General features: G+C 34.2%; 5 protein-coding genes across 5 annotated transcripts; 2 read left to right on the forward strand and 3 right to left on the reverse strand.

Moving 5' to 3' along the window:
• Positions 1-2058: 2058 nt before the first annotated feature.
• Positions 2059-3008, reverse strand: LOC141758462 (interferon a3-like). The gene is made up of 5 exons (XM_074619930.1): positions 2874-3008; positions 2713-2793; positions 2471-2620; positions 2238-2321; positions 2059-2154 (listed from the first exon to the last, which is right to left on the reverse strand). The coding sequence occupies exons 1-5, from the start codon at positions 3006-3008 to the stop codon at positions 2059-2061; spliced, it is 546 nt and encodes a 181-aa protein (XP_074476031.1).
• Positions 3009-5938: 2930 nt separating this feature from the next.
• On the forward strand, positions 5939-7024 carry LOC141758267 (interferon a3-like). Its single transcript, XM_074619485.1, has 5 exons — positions 5939-6073; positions 6154-6234; positions 6327-6476; positions 6626-6709; positions 6929-7024. The coding sequence occupies exons 1-5, from the start codon at positions 5939-5941 to the stop codon at positions 7022-7024; spliced, it is 546 nt and encodes a 181-aa protein (XP_074475586.1).
• Positions 7025-8730: 1706 nt separating this feature from the next.
• Positions 8731-9704, reverse strand: LOC141758521 (interferon a3-like). Its single transcript, XM_074620026.1, has 5 exons — positions 9570-9704; positions 9409-9489; positions 9167-9316; positions 8934-9017; positions 8731-8826 (listed from the first exon to the last, which is right to left on the reverse strand). Exons 1-5 carry the CDS (start codon positions 9702-9704, stop codon positions 8731-8733), a joined length of 546 nt encoding a protein of 181 aa, XP_074476127.1.
• Positions 9705-12627: 2923 nt separating this feature from the next.
• LOC141758266 (interferon a3-like) lies at positions 12628-13840 on the forward strand. Its single transcript, XM_074619484.1, has 5 exons — positions 12628-12762; positions 12843-12923; positions 13016-13165; positions 13318-13401; positions 13745-13840. The coding sequence occupies exons 1-5, from the start codon at positions 12628-12630 to the stop codon at positions 13838-13840; spliced, it is 546 nt and encodes a 181-aa protein (XP_074475585.1).
• Positions 13841-15546: 1706 nt separating this feature from the next.
• Positions 15547-16520, reverse strand: LOC141758515 (interferon a3-like). Its single transcript, XM_074620019.1, has 5 exons — positions 16386-16520; positions 16225-16305; positions 15983-16132; positions 15750-15833; positions 15547-15642 (listed from the first exon to the last, which is right to left on the reverse strand). Exons 1-5 carry the CDS (start codon positions 16518-16520, stop codon positions 15547-15549), a joined length of 546 nt encoding a protein of 181 aa, XP_074476120.1.
• Between the last annotated feature and the right edge of the window lie 2738 nt (positions 16521-19258).

A 19258-nucleotide genomic window follows, 5' to 3' on the forward strand; every position in this document is an offset into this window, starting at 1 on the left:
GCCTGAGCGAGAGCACCCTGCTAAAGCGAGGACAGTAGTGTTATGGACTCCGATGCTACAGTTTAGCCTGAGCGAGAACGCGCTGCTAACTGGAGAGAACGTGCAGAAAAAACAGCCTGTGTAGTGAGAGGAGAGCGAGCACACTGTTTTCACTAGTACAGTAACTGTCAATGTCTGAGTCTACCCGATTAGCCTGAGCGAGAGCACTCTGCTAATGCGAGGACAGTAAAGTTGTGGTAATCAATGCCAAGGTTAGCCTGAGCGAGAGCACTCTGCTAGTTAAGAAGGCAGTAAGTTTATAGTAAACAATGCATACAGTAATGTTACCACTATACTTAGCTGTAAGCAATGTTCGTTATAGTGCTACACAGAGCAGAGAGGAGAGCTGGACGCCTCCTCCCTGACAGCACGTTGTCAAACGGTAAACACTGAGCGGACACGCTCTTGTTAGTATCTCACTAGTTTAGCATGAGCTAACGCTCTGCTAACTGTGCACAGACGTTCTTGTTATAGAAAACAATGTAAATCGATCTCACCGGGTGATGTACACATTGGAGGATGTCCTTATCACGCTGGTGATGATCAGGATAGGTGCATCCGCCGTCTCCTCTGTCGGAGGACCGAACGGCGGACAACACAGTTTGATGGGCGGCTCGTCGCAGCCTTTGGAGGGCGAAACTCCGCAACTCCGACCGGTGGTCACAAGGCTACCGGCGACGAGCTCAAATAGGTAATTTAGCTTTTAGCTAATGCTACCACAGTAGTTAAACTGCGCAAGCGAGAAGATGAAATAGGACTGATCTCGTGGATGACACCGGAACTTATACCTAACCAGGGTCATCCGAGGTCACACGTGACTTTGTTGATATTAATACTCGACCTGCGCATGCGCGAGACGAAGATATTCAGTGTTGAAGCACTGCCTCTGGCGGTCAGTAAGGATGAAATAGAACATATTGCAGCAGTTAATATATACAGTATGTTTGCTTTATTGCCTGGCTAAATAGATAGATAGATGTACTTTATTGATCCCAAATTGGGAAATGATTGTGTTACAGCAGCAGGTTATGCAAGCAATGCACAGGAACAGTACATAAAATGTACATGTCAACACTAAAGAAATATATCCATAGAATACAAAATATAAAGAATATGGGAATACACTATAAATATACCTGACTACTGAAACTAACATAAAAAATCTAAATTTTAAACATAGAATAACCCACTATATACATTAGCAAGTGTGCAATAACATACTATATACATAAGCAAAGTGTGCAAAGTACAATGTTTTGTTCTTTAATAAAAAATAATTGAGGTAGTAAATGTGCAAATGTAGATGTGCAAAGTTCAACATGTGCAAGAATATTACAGACTAACACACAATGGAGTGTGTTATGTTTTGATATGTGAAACAGTGTTAACATTGTGATGCTAGACACATTTTAGATAAATCTGATGATAAAGTAACAAATCAGATGAATACAGTAACAAAAACAGACTCAGTAGCTGCAGGTATTTTTGTGTTTTCCGTGTCTGGGTTATATAAGATAATGATGCCTATTTAGCCGTAGTGAAAAAACAAGGAGGCCTTAAGTATCTGTTAAAGAACTGATATTTAAAAAGTTTAAACTTGTACTTGTTCACTCATATTAATATTCAGGTTTAATTCTCTGTCCAGATGATTTACTGTAATATGTACCTTCAGTAGGTGGAAGTACCTTGAGAGGTATTACTATAGAAACACACGTTCCTGCCTGTTGTTTGATTTAACTCATTAAAAACAAAAAAATATACGTCCCTTTTGTTTATGTAACAAGAACAAAAAACAATAAACATATTCACATTTCCTTGAAGAAATATTATTTTATTGATAAGAAATATAGAAAAACATAAATTTTGCTCAAAGCAAAGCATGTTGATCAAATACATGATCAATAAATACACACACAACTCAATAATTTAATTAATAAATATGTTAATAAATAGATAAATAAATAAATAGACTGCATGTAAGCTAATAAATGAACACATTGGTAATGTGACAGAGAGATTTTAGTTGGTGAGTACAGACAAAGCCAGCTGGTCTGCTCTCGTCAGATGGGTTTTCATTTCCTTCCTGATCAGCTCCCAGGATTCAGCACTGTGGCCCTGCACACACAACAACACCAGCATTAGAGATAGATAGATAGACAGATAGATAGATAGATAGATAGATAGATAGATAGACTTACCATTCGCTCCAGGACATGGTGTGAGAGTCTCTTGAAATACATTTGCAGCTTCTTGTTCTTCTTCTTGTTGCTCTGACTCACAATCTAAATTCATTACAAGAAAATAAATATTTAACATGCTTTATTCACCTGTCATGTATTCACAGAGCTGTAAAGCTGTCAGGACTTCAGAGTAACAGAGATCTAACTACACGTGTTGCATGTTGTTACTACCAGTTATGTTCTCTACTCACACAGGCGTGGAGGCCGTCAGCCTGCTGGGTCACAACAATGAGAAAGTGCTCCACTGTGGTCTCCTCCCATGATGCAGAGCTGTGATCCTCCTCAAACAGGGAGACCATCTCCTCCAGGATCTGAACTGTGAAACTCAGTTTGTCCTCAGCCTGAAAGAACAACATCAATCTCAATATAAAAACACATTTATGACATTTTTTTATTTTTAAATATTTATTCCAAAGGTTTGAGGAAGACTTACTGAAGCTTTGGAGGCCTTGCTGTACAGATCATTAGGGAAGTCCACTTCAGCCTCCTCAGTGGTGTTAGTGGAATTATTAGCCTGCATCACACAAACACACATCATGAAGTAAACAGACAGTAAAGTAAACTCACTGAATGATTTTAAAGAAGTCCACTTACCATAGCATCTATTAGATTCAGAGAGTTCAGACTGTGCTGACTGAATTTATGATCCATCCATCTGCAGCTCAGTGAGGAGGCTGAACTGAACACACTGACAGACATGAGGCACACTAACAACATCCTGCTGAGCATCTTTAAAAAAGAGACTAGTTGTCTTTGTGTTGGAGCAAATAGAGATATTAGTCTTGTGAAGTAGTTGATGTGTTGGAGCAGAGCTGCAGAGCCTCATTTATACTGCAGGACGCACCTATTTCACTTTCCTCACCTACACCTGTTGCTGCTGCTGCTGCTGCTGCTGTGGGGCTTTCAGCGGTCAAAGTCAACCTCAAGTCACAGAGATGTTTAATGTCACTCACATTTCAGTTTCTAATTAGTGTCTTCATGGGAAAAAATATCTCCCACAATAAAAGCATAAACCAATATCACAGCGAAGCTAAAATATCACGCATTTAAATACATATTAAAAAGGTCTTCTGTATTGTAAAAACAGAAAATGCATATTATAGAATACCTAATAGACAACAATTCACTATAAATAATATTACAATTGTTTACTATTCGATATTGGAAAATTATGGGATTATTATAGGAATATTAAAGCGAGTTTTAAAAAACAAATAGAAAATTGTAGACACCCCAAACTAATTGTGATATGACTGATTTTAATAGGATGATGATTTGGGGTTATTTCAACATTTTTTTTTTTTTTGCAGATTTCATCTCCAAGTCTGCAAACTCTCCATTAGGCCTACTATTTAAAGAAAAAAAAAGAAAAAAAAGAAAAATAAATAAATAAATAAATATAAAAATAAAAATATACATAAAAATAATATTAATTCTTCTATTGTCGTAATTGCATCATTGGTTCTGTGTGGACTCATAATAATCCTGATTCAGCAGGTCTAACATGATGAAGCTTTGATTGAGTCCACTAGGTGATAAAAAAGGGAAGTTCCCACAGAGAAAATGAAAGCTGCTCATGACCGCGGCCTCGAGCTGTGACACTCGTTCATGTGAACCTGCAGTGACATTTCACCTTGTTTTATTGAGAACTATAATATAATGGAGGCTTTAAACGTGAGAACCAGACAGGGGGATTCTCCTTCACCGGTCAATGCATCTACAGATTATCTAAACAATAGCTGTTAATTTACAGCAGGATTTCAACAGTATTAACCTGTTATTGCTAAAAACAGTGCTTTACTGTTAATACAAAAGAAAACCTGTTAAATTAGGCTCATAGGCCGTTTTTTAACTGAACTATAATGCATTCTTAAAAAACAGCACTTTACTGCTGATCAGCTGTCTAAAGTATCATCAGTAACAGTTTCATGCAGTATGTTTTTAATTCTGGGACCTGATCTGCACATGTGAGGCTTGTACATTGTACATGATTGTAAAATCAGTGAATTAGCTTTATTGTTCTTCACTCACATGTTGTTATGGTTTGCATTCTGTGCTTGTAGACAGCTATAGACAGACATTTTGGGAGAAGTGTCAACAAGTCTATTATAGCCTTTTTCCTAACAAGTGCCTTTAATTGTATTTAGTGTGACTATTCCTTTGTCTGTAACCTGCTAAGTCTATTCATCTAGGAATAAAATAATGTTTCTTAAAATGTATGTAAAAAAAAATACAACCTAAATAGTGCATTAAAACAAATCAGTAAGATAATGTAAAAGAAAGGTGAAAAACAGCTATATAATGTATCTTTAGACAGTAAATTAACTGTAAAATACTGTGAAATTAATAATAAAACAACCAGTTCAAACAGTATTTTTCATTAACAGTACAAAGCTGTAAATTTCAGCGACAGTATAATAATGTTAATTTTACAGTAACATAAAGGCAACCCTGCTGCCAGTTCTTTACTGTTATTTTACTGGGAAATTCTTAACAGTGTACATGATCAATAAATACACAAATAACTAAATAAAATAAAAAACATCAATTTAAAAAATAGACAGCATGCAATCAAATCAATGAACACATTGTGATTTTCACACGGCAGTCTGATGACGTCACTCTTTACGTCACGCAGGCCGCAGCACTTCCGTTTTCACTCTGCATGGAGAAGCGCTTTCTGTTTGTGTTTGTGGACACGCTGCAGTCAAATCTACACTTTTAATTATGAATAATAAATGTTATTAAACCAAAAATAGGCTGGAGAAAAGTCGTTTTTTTAACGCATATTTTTTGCATCGCAGGGAGATCCTGCAGACTGAATTAAAACTAAATAAATACATATAATAATGATATAATAATAATAATAATAATAATAAGAAGAAGAACAAGAACAAGAAGAAGAAGCAGAAGAAGAAGAAGAAGAAGAAGAAGAAGAATTTCTTGACTCAAATATCCAAAATGCAAAACAAGTTAAGTTAATAACAAAACAAATTCATAATAAATAAATGTAAAAAAAAAAAAAAAAAAAAATTATCAGCAACACGGATTTCATTCAAGAAAAACTAATTATGTGTACTTTAAAAAATTGCCATAAATATTCCCATTTACTCTCAAAATGATCCCTATCGAACAAAATCAATGTGATGCTGAATAATGAGCTGTGTTTATGCTTTTATTCTATTATAGGAATTTTCTATGTGGCATTTCTGTGTTTAAAAACAATTTTCTATATAGCCTTAAAAATCGCAATAATTTTCCTATAATAATCCCATTATTTCCAATATCGAATAATAAACAATATAATAATATTAATAGAGAATTGTTTGTCTTTGTGTTTTTTAAGGTATTCTATTATACATTTACTATGTTAATAGAATGCGTGAAATTTTAGCTGTGCTGTGATATTTGTTTATGCTTTTATTGTGGGATTTTTTTCCCCATTAAAACGCTTAGAAACTGAAATGTGAGTGACATTAAACATGTCTGTGAGTTGAGGTTGACTTTGACCACTGAAAGACCCAGAGTGTGGAAAGTGAAATAGGTGCGTCCTGCAGTATAAATGAGGCTCTGCAGCTCTGCTCCAACACATCAACTACTTCACAAGACTAATATCTCTATTTGCTCCAACACAAAGACAACTAGTCTCTTTTTTAAAGATGCTCAGCAGGATGTTGTTAGTGTGCCTCATGTCTGTCAGTGTGTTCAGTTCAGCCTCCTCACTGAGCTGCAGATGGATGGATCATAAATTCAGTCAGCACAGTCTGAACTCTCTGAATCTAATAGATGCTATGGTAAGTGGACTTCTTTAAAATCATTCAGTGAGTTTACTTTACTGTCTGTTTACTTCATGATGTGTGTTTGTGTGATGCAGGCTAATAATTCCACTAACACCACTGAGGAGGCTGAAGTGGACTTCCCTAATGATCTGTACAGCCAGGCCTCCAAAGCTTCAGTAAGTCTTCCTCAAACCTTTGGAATAAATATTTAAAAATAAAAAAATGTCATAAATGTGTTCCTATAATGTGATTGATGTTGTTCTTCCAGGCTGAGGACAAACTGAGTTTCACAGTTCAGATCCTGGAGGAGATGGTCTCCCTGTTTGAGGAGGATCACAGCTCTGCATCATGGGAGGAGAACACAGTGGAGCACTTTCTCATTGTTGTGACCCAGCAGGCTGAAGGCCTCCACTCCTGTGTGAGTAGAGAACATAACTGGCAGTAACAACATGCAACACGTGTAGTTAGATCTCTGTTACTCTGAAGTCCTGACAGTTTTACAGGTCTGTGAATACATGACAGGTGAATAAAGCATGTTAAATATTTATTTTCTTGTAATGCATTTAGATTGGGAGTCAGAGCAACAAGAAGAAGAACAAGAAACTGCAAATGTATTTCAAGAGACTCTCACAATATGTCCTGGAGCGAATGGTAAGTCTATCTATCTATCTATCTATCTATCTATCTATCTATCTATCTATCTATCTATCTATCTATCTATCTATCTATCTATCTATCTCTCTATCTATCTATCTATCTATCTATCTATCTATCTCTCTATCTATCTATCTATCTATCTATCCATCTATCTATCTATCTATCTATCTGTCTATCTATCTATCTCTAATGCTGGTGTTGTTGTGTGTGCAGGGCCACAGTGCTGAATCCTGGGAGCTGATCAGGAAGGAAATGAAAACCCATCTGACGAGAGCAGACCAGCTGGCTTTGTCTGTACTCACCAACTAAAATCTCTCTGTCACATTACCAATGTGTTCATTTATTAGCTTACATGCAGTCTATTTATTTATTTATCTATTTATTAACATATTTATTCATTAAATTATTGAGTTGTGTGTGTATTTATTGATCATGTATTTGATCAACATGCTTTGCTTTGAGCAAAATTGTTTTTTTTTATGTTATAGTCAATAAAAAATATTTATTCTAGCAAATGTGAATATGATTATTGTTTTTATTCTTGTTACATAAACAAAAGGGACGTATCTTTTTTTCTTTATATTTTGTATTTTATGGATATATTTCTTTAGTGTTGACATGTACATTTTATTTAATGTTCCTGTTCATTACTTGGATAACCTGCTGTGGAACACAATAATTTCCCAATTTTGGGATCTATCTATTTAGCCAGGCAATAAAACAAACATACTGTGTATATTAACTGCTGCAATACGATTAGTTTTATCACTTTGCTTTCACATTCAGTGCTGCACAAGTAGCTAAAACTAAACATGTCTGTAATCTGTTCAGTCTGACCTGTGAGACTAAATTTCGTGTTTGATGTAAACTGATTATTATCAGCCAGAGACGGCATCCTTTTAATATGTGCAGCTTGAAAACTTAATTCCTGCAGTCTTAGAGCAGATACGTAGTAGTATAGCCAGTGTATCACCTGTACCATTTATTCAATTCTGCCAGTGGTGGAAGAAGTACTCCGATCTTTTACTCACATGTAAGTCAAATTAGCAGTACCACAGTAATTATTTTGTAGAAATATATCCATGGAATACAAAATATAAAGAATATAGGAATACACTTTAAATATACCTGACTACTACAACTAACATAACAAAATCTAAATTATAAACATAGAATAACCCACTATATACATTAGCAAGTGTGCAATAACATACTATATACATAAGCAAAGTGTGCAAAGTACAATGTTTTGTTCTTTAATACAAAATAATTGAGGTAGTAAATGTGCAAATGTAGATGTGCAAAGTTCAACATGTGCAAGAATATTACAGACTAAAACAGAATGGAGTGTGTTATGTTTTGATATGTGAAACAGTGTAAACTTTGTGATGGAAGACACATTTTAGATAAATCTGATAATAAAGTGACAAATTAGATGAATACAGAAACAAAAACTGACTCAGTAGCTGCAGGTATTTTTGTGTTTGCTGTGTCTGGGTTAGATAAGAGTGGTATTACGATGCCTATTTAGCCGTAGTGAAAGAACAAAGAGGCCTTAAGTATCTGTTAAAGAACTAATATTTAAAAAGTTTAAACTTGTACTTGTTCACTCATATTAATATTCAGGTTTAATTCTCTGTCCTGATGATTTACTGTCATATGTACCTTCAGTAGGTGGAAGTACCTTGAGAGGTATTACTATAGAAACACACGTTCCTGCCTGTTGTTTGATTTAACTCATTAAAAACAAAAAAATATACGTCCCTTTTGTTTATGTAATAAGAATAAAAACAATAATCATATTCACATTTGCTGGAATAAATATTTTTTATTGACTATAACATAAAAAAAAAAAAATTTTGCTCAAAGCAAAGCATGTTGATCAAATACATGATCAATAAATACACACACAACTCAATAATTTAATGAATAAATATGTTAATAAATAGATAAATAAATAAATAGACTGCATGTAAGCTAATAAATGAACACATTGGTAATGTGACAGAGAGATTTTAGTTGGTGAGTACAGACAAAGCCAGCTGGTCTGCTCTCGTCAGATGGGTTTTCATTTCCTTCCTGATCAGCTCCCAGGATTCAGCACTGTGGCCCTGCACACACAACAACACCAGCATTAGAGATAGATAGATAGACAGATAGATAGATAGATAGATAGATAGATAGATAGATAGATAGATAGATAGATAGATAGACTTACCATTCGCTCCAGGACATGGTGTGAGAGTCTCTTGAAATACATTTGCAGCTTCTTGTTCTTCTTCTTGTTGCTCTGACTCACAATCTAAATTCATTACAAGAAAATAAATATTTAACATGCTTTATTCACCTGTCATGTATTCACAGAGCTGTAAAACTGTCAGGACTTCAGAGTAACAGAGATCTAACTACACGTGTTGCATGTTGTTACTACCAGTTATGTTCTCTACTCACACAGGAGTGGAGGCCGTCAGCCTGCTGGGTCACAACAATGAGAAAGTGCTCCACTGTGGTCTCCTCCCATGATGCAGAGCTGTGATCCTCCTCAAACAGGGAGACCATCTCCTCCAGGATCTGAACTGTGAAACTCAGTTTGTCCTCAGCCTGAAAGAACAACATCAATCACAATATAAAAACACATTTATGACATTTTTTTATTTTTAAATATTTATTCCAAAGGTTTGAGGAAGACTTACTGAAGCTTTGGAGGCCTTGCTGTACAGATCATTAGGGAAGTCCACTTCAGCCTCCTCAGTGGTGTTAGTGGAATTATTAGCCTGCATCACACAAACACACATCATGAAGTAAACAGACAGTAAAGTAAACTCACTGAATGATTTTAAAGAAGTCCACTTACCATAGCATCTATTAGATTCAGAGAGTTCAGACTGTGCTGACTGAATTTATGATCCATCCATCTGCAGCTCAGTGAGGAGGCTGAACTGAACACACTGACAGACATGAGGCACACTAACAACATCCTGCTGAGCATCTTTAAAAAAGAGACTAGTTGTCTTTGTGTTGGAGCAAATAGAGATATTAGTCTTGTGAAGTAGTTGATGTGTTGGAGCAGAGCTGCAGAGCCTCATTTATACTGCAGGACGCACCTATTTCACTTTCCTCACCTACACCTGTTGCTGCTGCTGCTGCTGCTGCTGTGGGGCTTTCAGCGGTCAAAGTCAACCTCAAGTCACAGAGATGTTTAATGTCACTCACATTTCAGTTTCTAATTAGTGTCTTCATGGGAAAAAATATCTCCCACAATAAAAGCATAAACCAATATCACAGTGAAGCTAAAATATCACGCATTTAAATACATATTAAAAAGGTCTTCTGTATTGTAAAAACAGAAAATGCATATTATAGAATACCTAATAGACAACAATTCACTATAAATAATATTACAATTGTTTACTATTCGATATTGGAAAATTATGGGATTATTATAGGAATATTAAAGCGAGTTTTAAAAAACAAATAGAAAATTGTAGACACCCCAAACTAATTGTGATATGACTGATTTTAATAGGATGATGATTTGGGGTTATTTCAACATTTTTTTTTTTTTTGCAGATTTCATCTCCAAGTCTGCAAACTCTCCATTAGGCCTACTATTTAAAGAAAAAAAAAAGAAAAAAAAGAAAAATAAATAAATATAAAAATAAAAATATACATAAAAATAATATTAATTCTTCTATTGTCGTAATTGCATCATTGGTTCTGTGTGGACTCATAATAATTCTGATTCAGCAGGTCTAACATGATGAAGCTTTGATTGAGTCCACTAGGTGATAAAAAAGGGAAGTTCCCACAGAGAAAATGAAAGCTGCTCATGACCGCGGCCTCGAGCTGTGACACTCGTTCATGTGAACCTGCAGTGACATTTCACCTTGTTTTATTGAGAACTATAATATAATGGAGGCTTTAAACGTGAGAACCAGACAGGGGGATTCTCCTTCACCGGTCAATGCATCTACAGATTATCTAAACAATAGCTGTTAATTTACAGCAGGATTTCAACAGTATTAACCTGTTATTGCTAAAAACAGTGCTTTACTGTTAATACAAAAGAAAACCTGTTAAATTAGGCTCATAGGCCGTTTTTTAACTGAACTATAATGCATTCTTAAAAAACAGCACTTTACTGCTGATCAGCTGTCTAAAGTATCATCAGTAACAGTTTCATGCAGTATGTTTTTAATTCTGGGACCTGATCTGCACATGTGAGGCTTGTACATTGTACATGATTGTAAAATCAGTGAATTAGCTTTATTGTTCTTCACTCACATGTTGTTATGGTTTGCATTCTGTGCTTGTAGACAGCTATAGACATACATTTTGGGAGAAGTGTCAACAAGTCTATTATAGCCTTTTTCCTAACAAGTGCCTTTAATTGTATTTAGTGTGACTATTCCTTTGTCTGTAACCTGCTAAGTCTATTCATCTAGGAATAAAATAATGTTTCTTAAAATGTATGTAAAAAAAAATACAACCTAAATAGTGCATTAAAACAAATCAGTAAGATAATGTAAAAGAAAGGTGAAAAACAGCTATATAATGTATCTTTAGACAGTAAATTAACTGTAAAATACTGTGAAATTAATAATAAAACAACCAGTTCAAACAGTATTTTTCATTAACAGTACAAAGCTGTAAATTTCAGCGACAGTATAATAATGTTAATTTTACAGTAACATAAAGGCAACCCTGCTGCCAGTTCTTTACTGTTATTTTACTGGGAAATTCTTAACAGTGTACATGATCAATAAATACACAAATAACTAAATAAAATAAAAAACATCAATTTAAAAAATAGACAGCATGCAATCAAATCAATGAACACATTGTGATTTTCACACGGCAGTCTGATGACGTCACTCTTTACGTCACGCAGGCCGCAGCACTTCCGTTTTCACTCTACATGGAGAAGCGCTTTCTGTTTGTGTTTGTGGACACGCTGCAGTCAAATCTACACTTTTAATTATGAATAATAAATGTTATTAAACCAAAAATAGGCTGGAGAAAAGTCGTTTTTTTAACGCATATTTTTTGCATCGCAGGGAGATCCTGCAGACTGAATTAAAACTAAATAAATACATATAATAATGATATAATAATAATAATAATAATAATAAGAAGAAGAACAAGAACAAGAAGAAGAAGCAGAAGAAGAAGAAGAAGAAGAAGAAGAAGAATTTCTTGACTCAAATATCCAAAATGCAAAACAAGTTAAGTTAATAACAAAACAAGTTCATAATAAATAAATGTAAAAAAAAAAAAAAAAAAAAATTATCAGCAACACGGATTTCATTCAAGAAAAACTAATTATGTGTACTTTAAAAAATTGCCATAAATATTCCCATTTACTCTCAAAATGATCCCTATCGAACAAAATCAATGTGATGCTGAATAATGAGCTGTGTTTATGCTTTTATTCTATTATAGGAATTTTCTATGTGGCATTTCTGTGTTTAAAAACAATTTTCTATATAGCCTTAAAAATCGCAATAATTTTCCTATAATAATCCCATTATTTCCAATATCGAATAATAAACAATATAATAATATTAATAGAGAATTGTTTGTCTTTGTGTTTTTTAAGGTATTCTATTATACATTTACTATGTTAATAGAATGCGTGAAATTTTAGCTGTGCTGTGATATTTGTTTATGCTTTTATTGTGGGATTTTTTTCCCCATTAAAACGCTTAGAAACTGAAATGTGAGTGACATTAAACATGTCTGTGAGTTGAGGTTGACTTTGACCACTGAAAGACCCAGAGTGTGGAAAGTGAAATAGGTGCGTCCTGCAGTATAAATGAGGCTCTGCAGCTCTGCTCCAACACATCAACTACTTCACAAGACTAATATCTCTATTTGCTCCAACACAAAGACAACTAGTCTCTTTTTTAAAGATGCTCAGCAGGATGTTGTTAGTGTGCCTCATGTCTGTCAGTGTGTTCAGTTCAGCCTCCTCACTGAGCTGCAGATGGATGGATCATAAATTCAGTCAGCACAGTCTGAACTCTCTGAATCTAATAGATGCTATGGTAAGTGGACTTCTTTAAAATCATTCAGTGAGTTTACTTTACTGTCTGTTTACTTCATGATGTGTTTGTTTGTGATGCAGGCTAATAATTCCACTAACACCACTGAGGAGGCTGAAGTGGACTTCCCTAATGATCTGTACAGCCAGGCCTCCAAAGCTTCAGTAAGTCTTCCTCAAACCTTTGGAATAAATATTTAAAAATAAAAAAATGTCATAAATGTGTTCCTATAATGTGATTGATGTTGTTCTTCCAGGCTGAGGACAAACTGAGTTTCACAGTTCAGATCCTGGAGGAGATGGTCTCCCTGTTTGAGGAGGATCACAGCTCTGCATCATGGGAGGAGAACACAGTGGAGCACTTTCTCATTGTTGTGACCCAGCAGGCTGACGGCCTCCACTCCTGTGTGAGTAGAGAACATAACTGGCAGTAACAACATGCAACACGTGTAGTTAGATCTCTGTTACTCTGAAGTCCTGACAGCTTTACAGGTCTGTGAATACATGACAGGTGAAATATAAAGCATGTTAAATATTTATTTTCTTGTAATGCATTTAGATTGGGAGTCAGAGCAACAAGAAGAAGAACAAGAAACTGCAAATGTATTTCAAGAGACTCTCACAATATGTCCTCGAGCGAATGGTAAGTCTATCTATCTATCTATCTATCTATCTATCTATCTATCTATCTATCTATCTATCTATCTATCTGTCTGTCTGTCTATCTATCTATCTATCTATCTATCTATCTATCTATCTATCTATCTATCTATCTGTCTGTCTGTCTATCTATCTATCTATCTATCTATCTATCTATCTATCTATCTATCTCTCTATCTATCTATCTATCTATCTATCCATCTATCTATCTATCTATCTATCTATCTATCTATCTATCTATCTATCTATCTATCTATCTATCTATCTATCTGTCTATCTGTCTATCTATCTATCTCTCTCTAATGCTGGTGTTGTTGTGTGTGCAGGGCCACAGTGCTGAATCCTGGGAGCTGATCAGGAAGGAAATGAAAACTCATCTGACGAGAGCAGACCAGCTGGCTTTGTCTGTACTCACCAACTAAAATCTCTCTGTCACATTACCAATGTGTTCATTTATTAGCTTACATGCAGTCTATTTATTTATTTATCTATTTATTAACATATTTATTCATTAAATTATTGAGTTGTGTGTGTATTTATTGATCATGTATTTGATCAACATGCTTTGCTTTGAGCAAAATTGTTTTTTTTTATGTTATAGTCAATAAAAAATATTTATTCTAGCAAATGTGAATATGATTATTGTTTTTATTCTTGTTACATAAACAAAAGGGACGTATCTTTTTTTCTTTATATTTTGTATTTTATGGATATATTTCTTTAGTGTTGACATGTACATTTTATTTAATGTTCCTGTTCATTACTTGGATAACCTGCTGTGGAACACAATAATTTCCCAATTTTGGGATCTATCTATTTAGCCAGGCAATAAAACAAACATACTGTGTATATTAACTGCTGCAATACGATCAGTTTTATCACTTTGCTTTCACATTCAGTGCTGCACAAGTAGCTAAAACTAAACATGTCTGTAATCTGTTCAGTCTGACCTGTGAGACTAAATTTCGTGTTTGATGTAAACTGATTATTATCAGCCAGAGACGGCATCCTTTTAATATGTGCAGCTTGAAAACTTAATTCCTGCAGTCTTAGAGCAGATACGTAGTAGTATAGCCAGTGTATCACCTGTACCATTTATTCAATTCTGCCAGTGGTGGAAGAAGTACTCCGATCTTTTACTCACATGTAAGTCAAATTAGCAGTACCACAGTAATTATTTTGTAGAAATATATCCATAGAATACAAAATATAAAGAATATAGGAATACACTTTAAATATACCTGACTACTACAACTAACATAACAAAATCTAAATTATAAACATAGAATAACCCACTATATACATTAGCAAGTGTGCAATAACATACTATATACATAAGCAAAGTGTGCAAAGTACAATGTTTTGTTCTTTAATACAAAATAATTGAGGTAGTAAATGTGCAAATGTAGATGTGCAAAGTTCAACATGTGCAAGAATATTACAGACTAAAACAGAATGGAGTGTGTTATGTTTTGATATGTGAAACAGTGTAAACTTTGTGATGGAAGACACATTTTAGATAAATCTGATAATAAAGTGACAAATTAGATGAATACAGAAACAAAAACAGACTCAGTAGCTGCAGGTATTTTTGTGTTTGCTGTGTCTGGGTTAGGTAAGAGTGGTATTACGATGCCTATTTAGCCGTAGTGAAAGAACAAGGAGGCCTTAAGTATCTGTTAAAGAACTGATATTTAAAAAGTTTAAACTTGTACTTGTTCACTCATATTAATATTCAGGTTTAATTCTCTGTCCTGATGATTTACTGTCATATGTACCTTCAGTAGGTGGAAGTACCTTGAGAGGTATTACTATAGAAACACACGTTCCTGCCTGTTGTTTGATTTAACTCATTAAAAACAAAAAAATATACGTCCCTTTTGTTTATGTAATAAGAATAAAAACAATAATCATATTCACATTTGCTGGAATAAATATTTTTTATTGACTATAACATAAAAAAAAAAAAATTTTGCTCAAAGCAAAGCATGTTGATCAAATACATGATCAATAAATACACACACAACTCAATAATTTAATTAATAAATATGTTAATAAATAGATAAATAAATAAATAGACTGCATGTAAGCTAATAAATGAACACATTGGTAATGTGACAGAGAGATTTTAGTTGGTGAGTACAGACAAAGCCAGCTGGTCTGCTCTCGTCAGATGGGTTTTCATTTCCTTCCTGATCAGCTCCCAGGATTCAGCACTGTGGCCCTGCACACACAACAACACCAGCATTAGAGATAGATAGATAGATAGATAGATAGATAGATAGATAGATAGATAGATAGATAGATAGATAGATAGATGGATAGACTTACCATTCGCTCCAGGACATGGTGTGAGAGTCTCTTGAAATACATGTGCAGCTTCTTGTTCTTCTTCTTGTTGCTCTGACTCACAATCTAAATTCATTACAAGAAAATAAATATTTAACATGCTTTATTCACCTGTCATGTATTCACAGACCTGTAAAGCTGACAGGACTTCAGAGTAACAGAGATCTAACTACACGTGTTGCATGTTGTTACTGCCAGTTATGTTCTCTACTCACACAGGAGTGGAGGCCGTCAGCCTGCTGGGTCACAACAATGAGAAAGTGCTCCACTGTGGTCTCCTCCCATGATGCAGAGCTGTGATCCTCCTCAAACAGGGAGACCATCTCCTCCAGGATCTGAACTGTGAAACTCAGTTTGTCCTCAGCCTGGAAGAACAACATCAATCACATTATAGGAACACATTTATGACACTTTTTAAAAAATATATATTTATTGCAAAGGTTTGAGGAAGACTTACTGAAGCTTTGGAGGCCTGGCTGTACAGATCATTAGGGAAGTCCACTTCAGCCTCCTCAGTGGTGTTAGTGGAATTATTAGCCTGCATCACACAAACACACATCATGAAGTAAACAGACAGTAAAGTAAACTCACTGAATGATTTTAAAGAAGTCCACTTACCATAGCATCTATTAGATTCAGAGAGTTCAGACTGTGCTGACTGAATTTATGATCCATCCATCTGCAGCTCAGTGAGGAGGCTGAACTGAACACACTGACAGACATGAGGCACACTAACAACATCCTGCTGAGCATCTTTAAAAAAGAGACTAGTTGTCTTTGTGTTGGAGCAAATAGAGATATTAGTCTTGTGAAGTAGTTGATGTGTTGGAGCAGAGCTGCAGAGCCTCATTTATACTGCAGGACGCACCTATTTCACTTTCCTCACCTACACCTGCTGCTGCTGCTGCTGCTGTGGGGCTTTCAGCGGTCAAAGTCAACCTCAACTCACAGACATGTTTAATGTCACTCACATTTCAGTTTCTAAGCGTTTTAATGGGGAAAAAAATCCCACAATAAAAGCAGAAAAACAAATATTACAGCACAGCTAAAATTTCACGCATTTTATTAACATAGTAAATGTATAATAGAATACCTTAAAAAACACAAAGACAAACAATTCCCTATTAATATTATTATATTGTTTATTATTCGATATTGGAAATAATGGGATTATTATAGGAAAATTATTGCGATTTTTAAGGCTATATAGAAAATTGTTTTTAAACACAGAAATGCCACATAGAAAATTCCTATAATAGAATAAAAGCATAAACACAGATCATTATTCAGCATCACATTGATTTTGTTCGATAGGGATCATTTTGAGAGTAAATGGGAATATTTATGGCAATTTTTAATATACACATAATTAGTTTTTCTTGAATGAAATCCGTGTTGCTGATAATTATGTTTTTTATTTTTTTATTTTTTTGTTTTACATTTATTTATTAAGAACTTGTTTTGTTATTAACTTAACTTGTTTTGCATTTTGGATATTTGAGGCAATAAATTATTCTTATTATTCTTATTCTTATTATTCTTATTCTTATTCTTATTATTATAATATCATTCTTCTTCTTCTTCTTATGCTTCTTCTTCTTCTTCTTATTGTTACTATTATATCATTATTATATGTATTTATTTAGTTTTAATTCAGTCTGCAGGATCTCCCTGTGATGCAAAAAATATGCGTTAAAAAAAACGACTTTTCTTCAGCCTATTTTTGGTTTAATAACATTTATTATTCATAATTAAAAGTGTAGATTTGACTGCAGCATCCACAAACACAAACAGAAAGCGCTTTTCCATGCACAGTGAAAACGGAAGTGCTGCGGCCTGCGTGACGTGACGTGTGACGTCATCAGACTGCCGTGTGAAAATCACAATGTGTTCATTGATTTGATTGCATGCTGTCTATTTTTTAAATTTATGTTTTTTTCTTATTGAGTTATTTGTGTATTTATTGATCACGTACACTGTTAAGAATTTCCCAGTAAAATAACAGTAAAGAACTGGCAGCAGGGTTGCCTTTATGTTACTGTAAAATTAACATTATTATACTGTCGCTGAAATTTACAGCTTTGTACTGTTAATGAAAAATACTGTTTGAACTGGTTGTTTTATTATTAATTTCACAGTATTTTACAGTTAATTTACTGTCTAAAGATACATTATATAGCTGTTTTTCACCTTTCTTTTACATTATCTTACTGATTTGTTTTAATGCACTATTTAGGTTGTAATTTTTTACATACATTTTAATAAACATTATTTTATTCCTAGATGAATAGACTTAGCAGGTTACAGACAAAGGAATAGTCACACTAAATACAATTAAAGGCACTTGTTAGGAAAAAGGCTATAATAGACTTGTTGACACTTTTCCCAAAATGTATGTCTCTAGCTGCACTGTAAAACTTTTTCCTGTAAAATTACAGTAACTTACAGGAGAAACTGCTGCCAGTATTTTACTGTAAAATTTACAGTATCTGTACTGTCTCAAAGAATACAGCAGCTTACTGTAATCAAAGCATACAGTAATTTGCTGTAATAATTCAAAAATTACAGTAAAATACTGGCAGCAGTTTCTCCTGTAAGTTACTGTAAAATTTACAGTATCTGTACTGTATCAAAGAATACAGCAGCTTACTGTAATCAAAGCATACAGTAACTTGCTGTAATATTTCAGAAATTACAGTAAAATACTGGCAGCAGTTTCGCCAGTAAGTTACTGTAAAATTTACAGTATCTGTACTGTATCAAAAGAATACAGCAGCTTACTGTAATCAAAGCATACAGTAACTTGCTGTAATAATTCCAAATACAGTAATTTATTGGTTGCAGTTTCACCAGCAAGATACTGTACAATTTACAGTATCTCTACTGTATCAGAGAAATACAGTAACTTGTTGTAATCAAAATGTCCAATAATTTCCTGTAATAATTCCACAAATTACAGTATCTTAAGCATCTATAAAAACTAAGCAAATGAAAAATAACAATTTTGAACAATAAACACAACAACATGGCATATTCATATTATTCTTGTTTATTATAATAACCTGAGTTTGACAGAAAATAACATCCAAATACTCAAGCTCTTACAAATAAAAATGGTGTGATGAGTTGTGAGTGAGTAAGAGACACAGTGTGTGTGTGTGTGTGTATCTGACTGACTGAGTGAGGGTGTATATTTGACTGTGTATGAATATCTGAGTCCATGGACTGAGTAAATACCATAACCTTTCTGTTTCAAAATTAAATAGCCTCCCCTGTTACACTGAGGGGGTTCACTAGACAGAACCATCCTATTGAACAATACTGCGTGCTGGCTAAACATCTTCAATATTAAACGTAGAAATAATGCCAGGTTGAACATTGTAAATAGAATAAAATTCAAAAATACAAAAATAGCCATTACAAATAAAAAATACTGTTGTGAATGAATGAATTCATGTGTGAGTGTATGAGTAAGTGACGGGCTTAAAACA

Source organism: Sebastes fasciatus, chromosome 20 (genome assembly GCF_043250625.1).
Source record: "Sebastes fasciatus isolate fSebFas1 chromosome 20, fSebFas1.pri, whole genome shotgun sequence".
NCBI classification, from domain to species: domain Eukaryota; kingdom Metazoa; phylum Chordata; class Actinopteri; order Perciformes; family Sebastidae; genus Sebastes; species Sebastes fasciatus.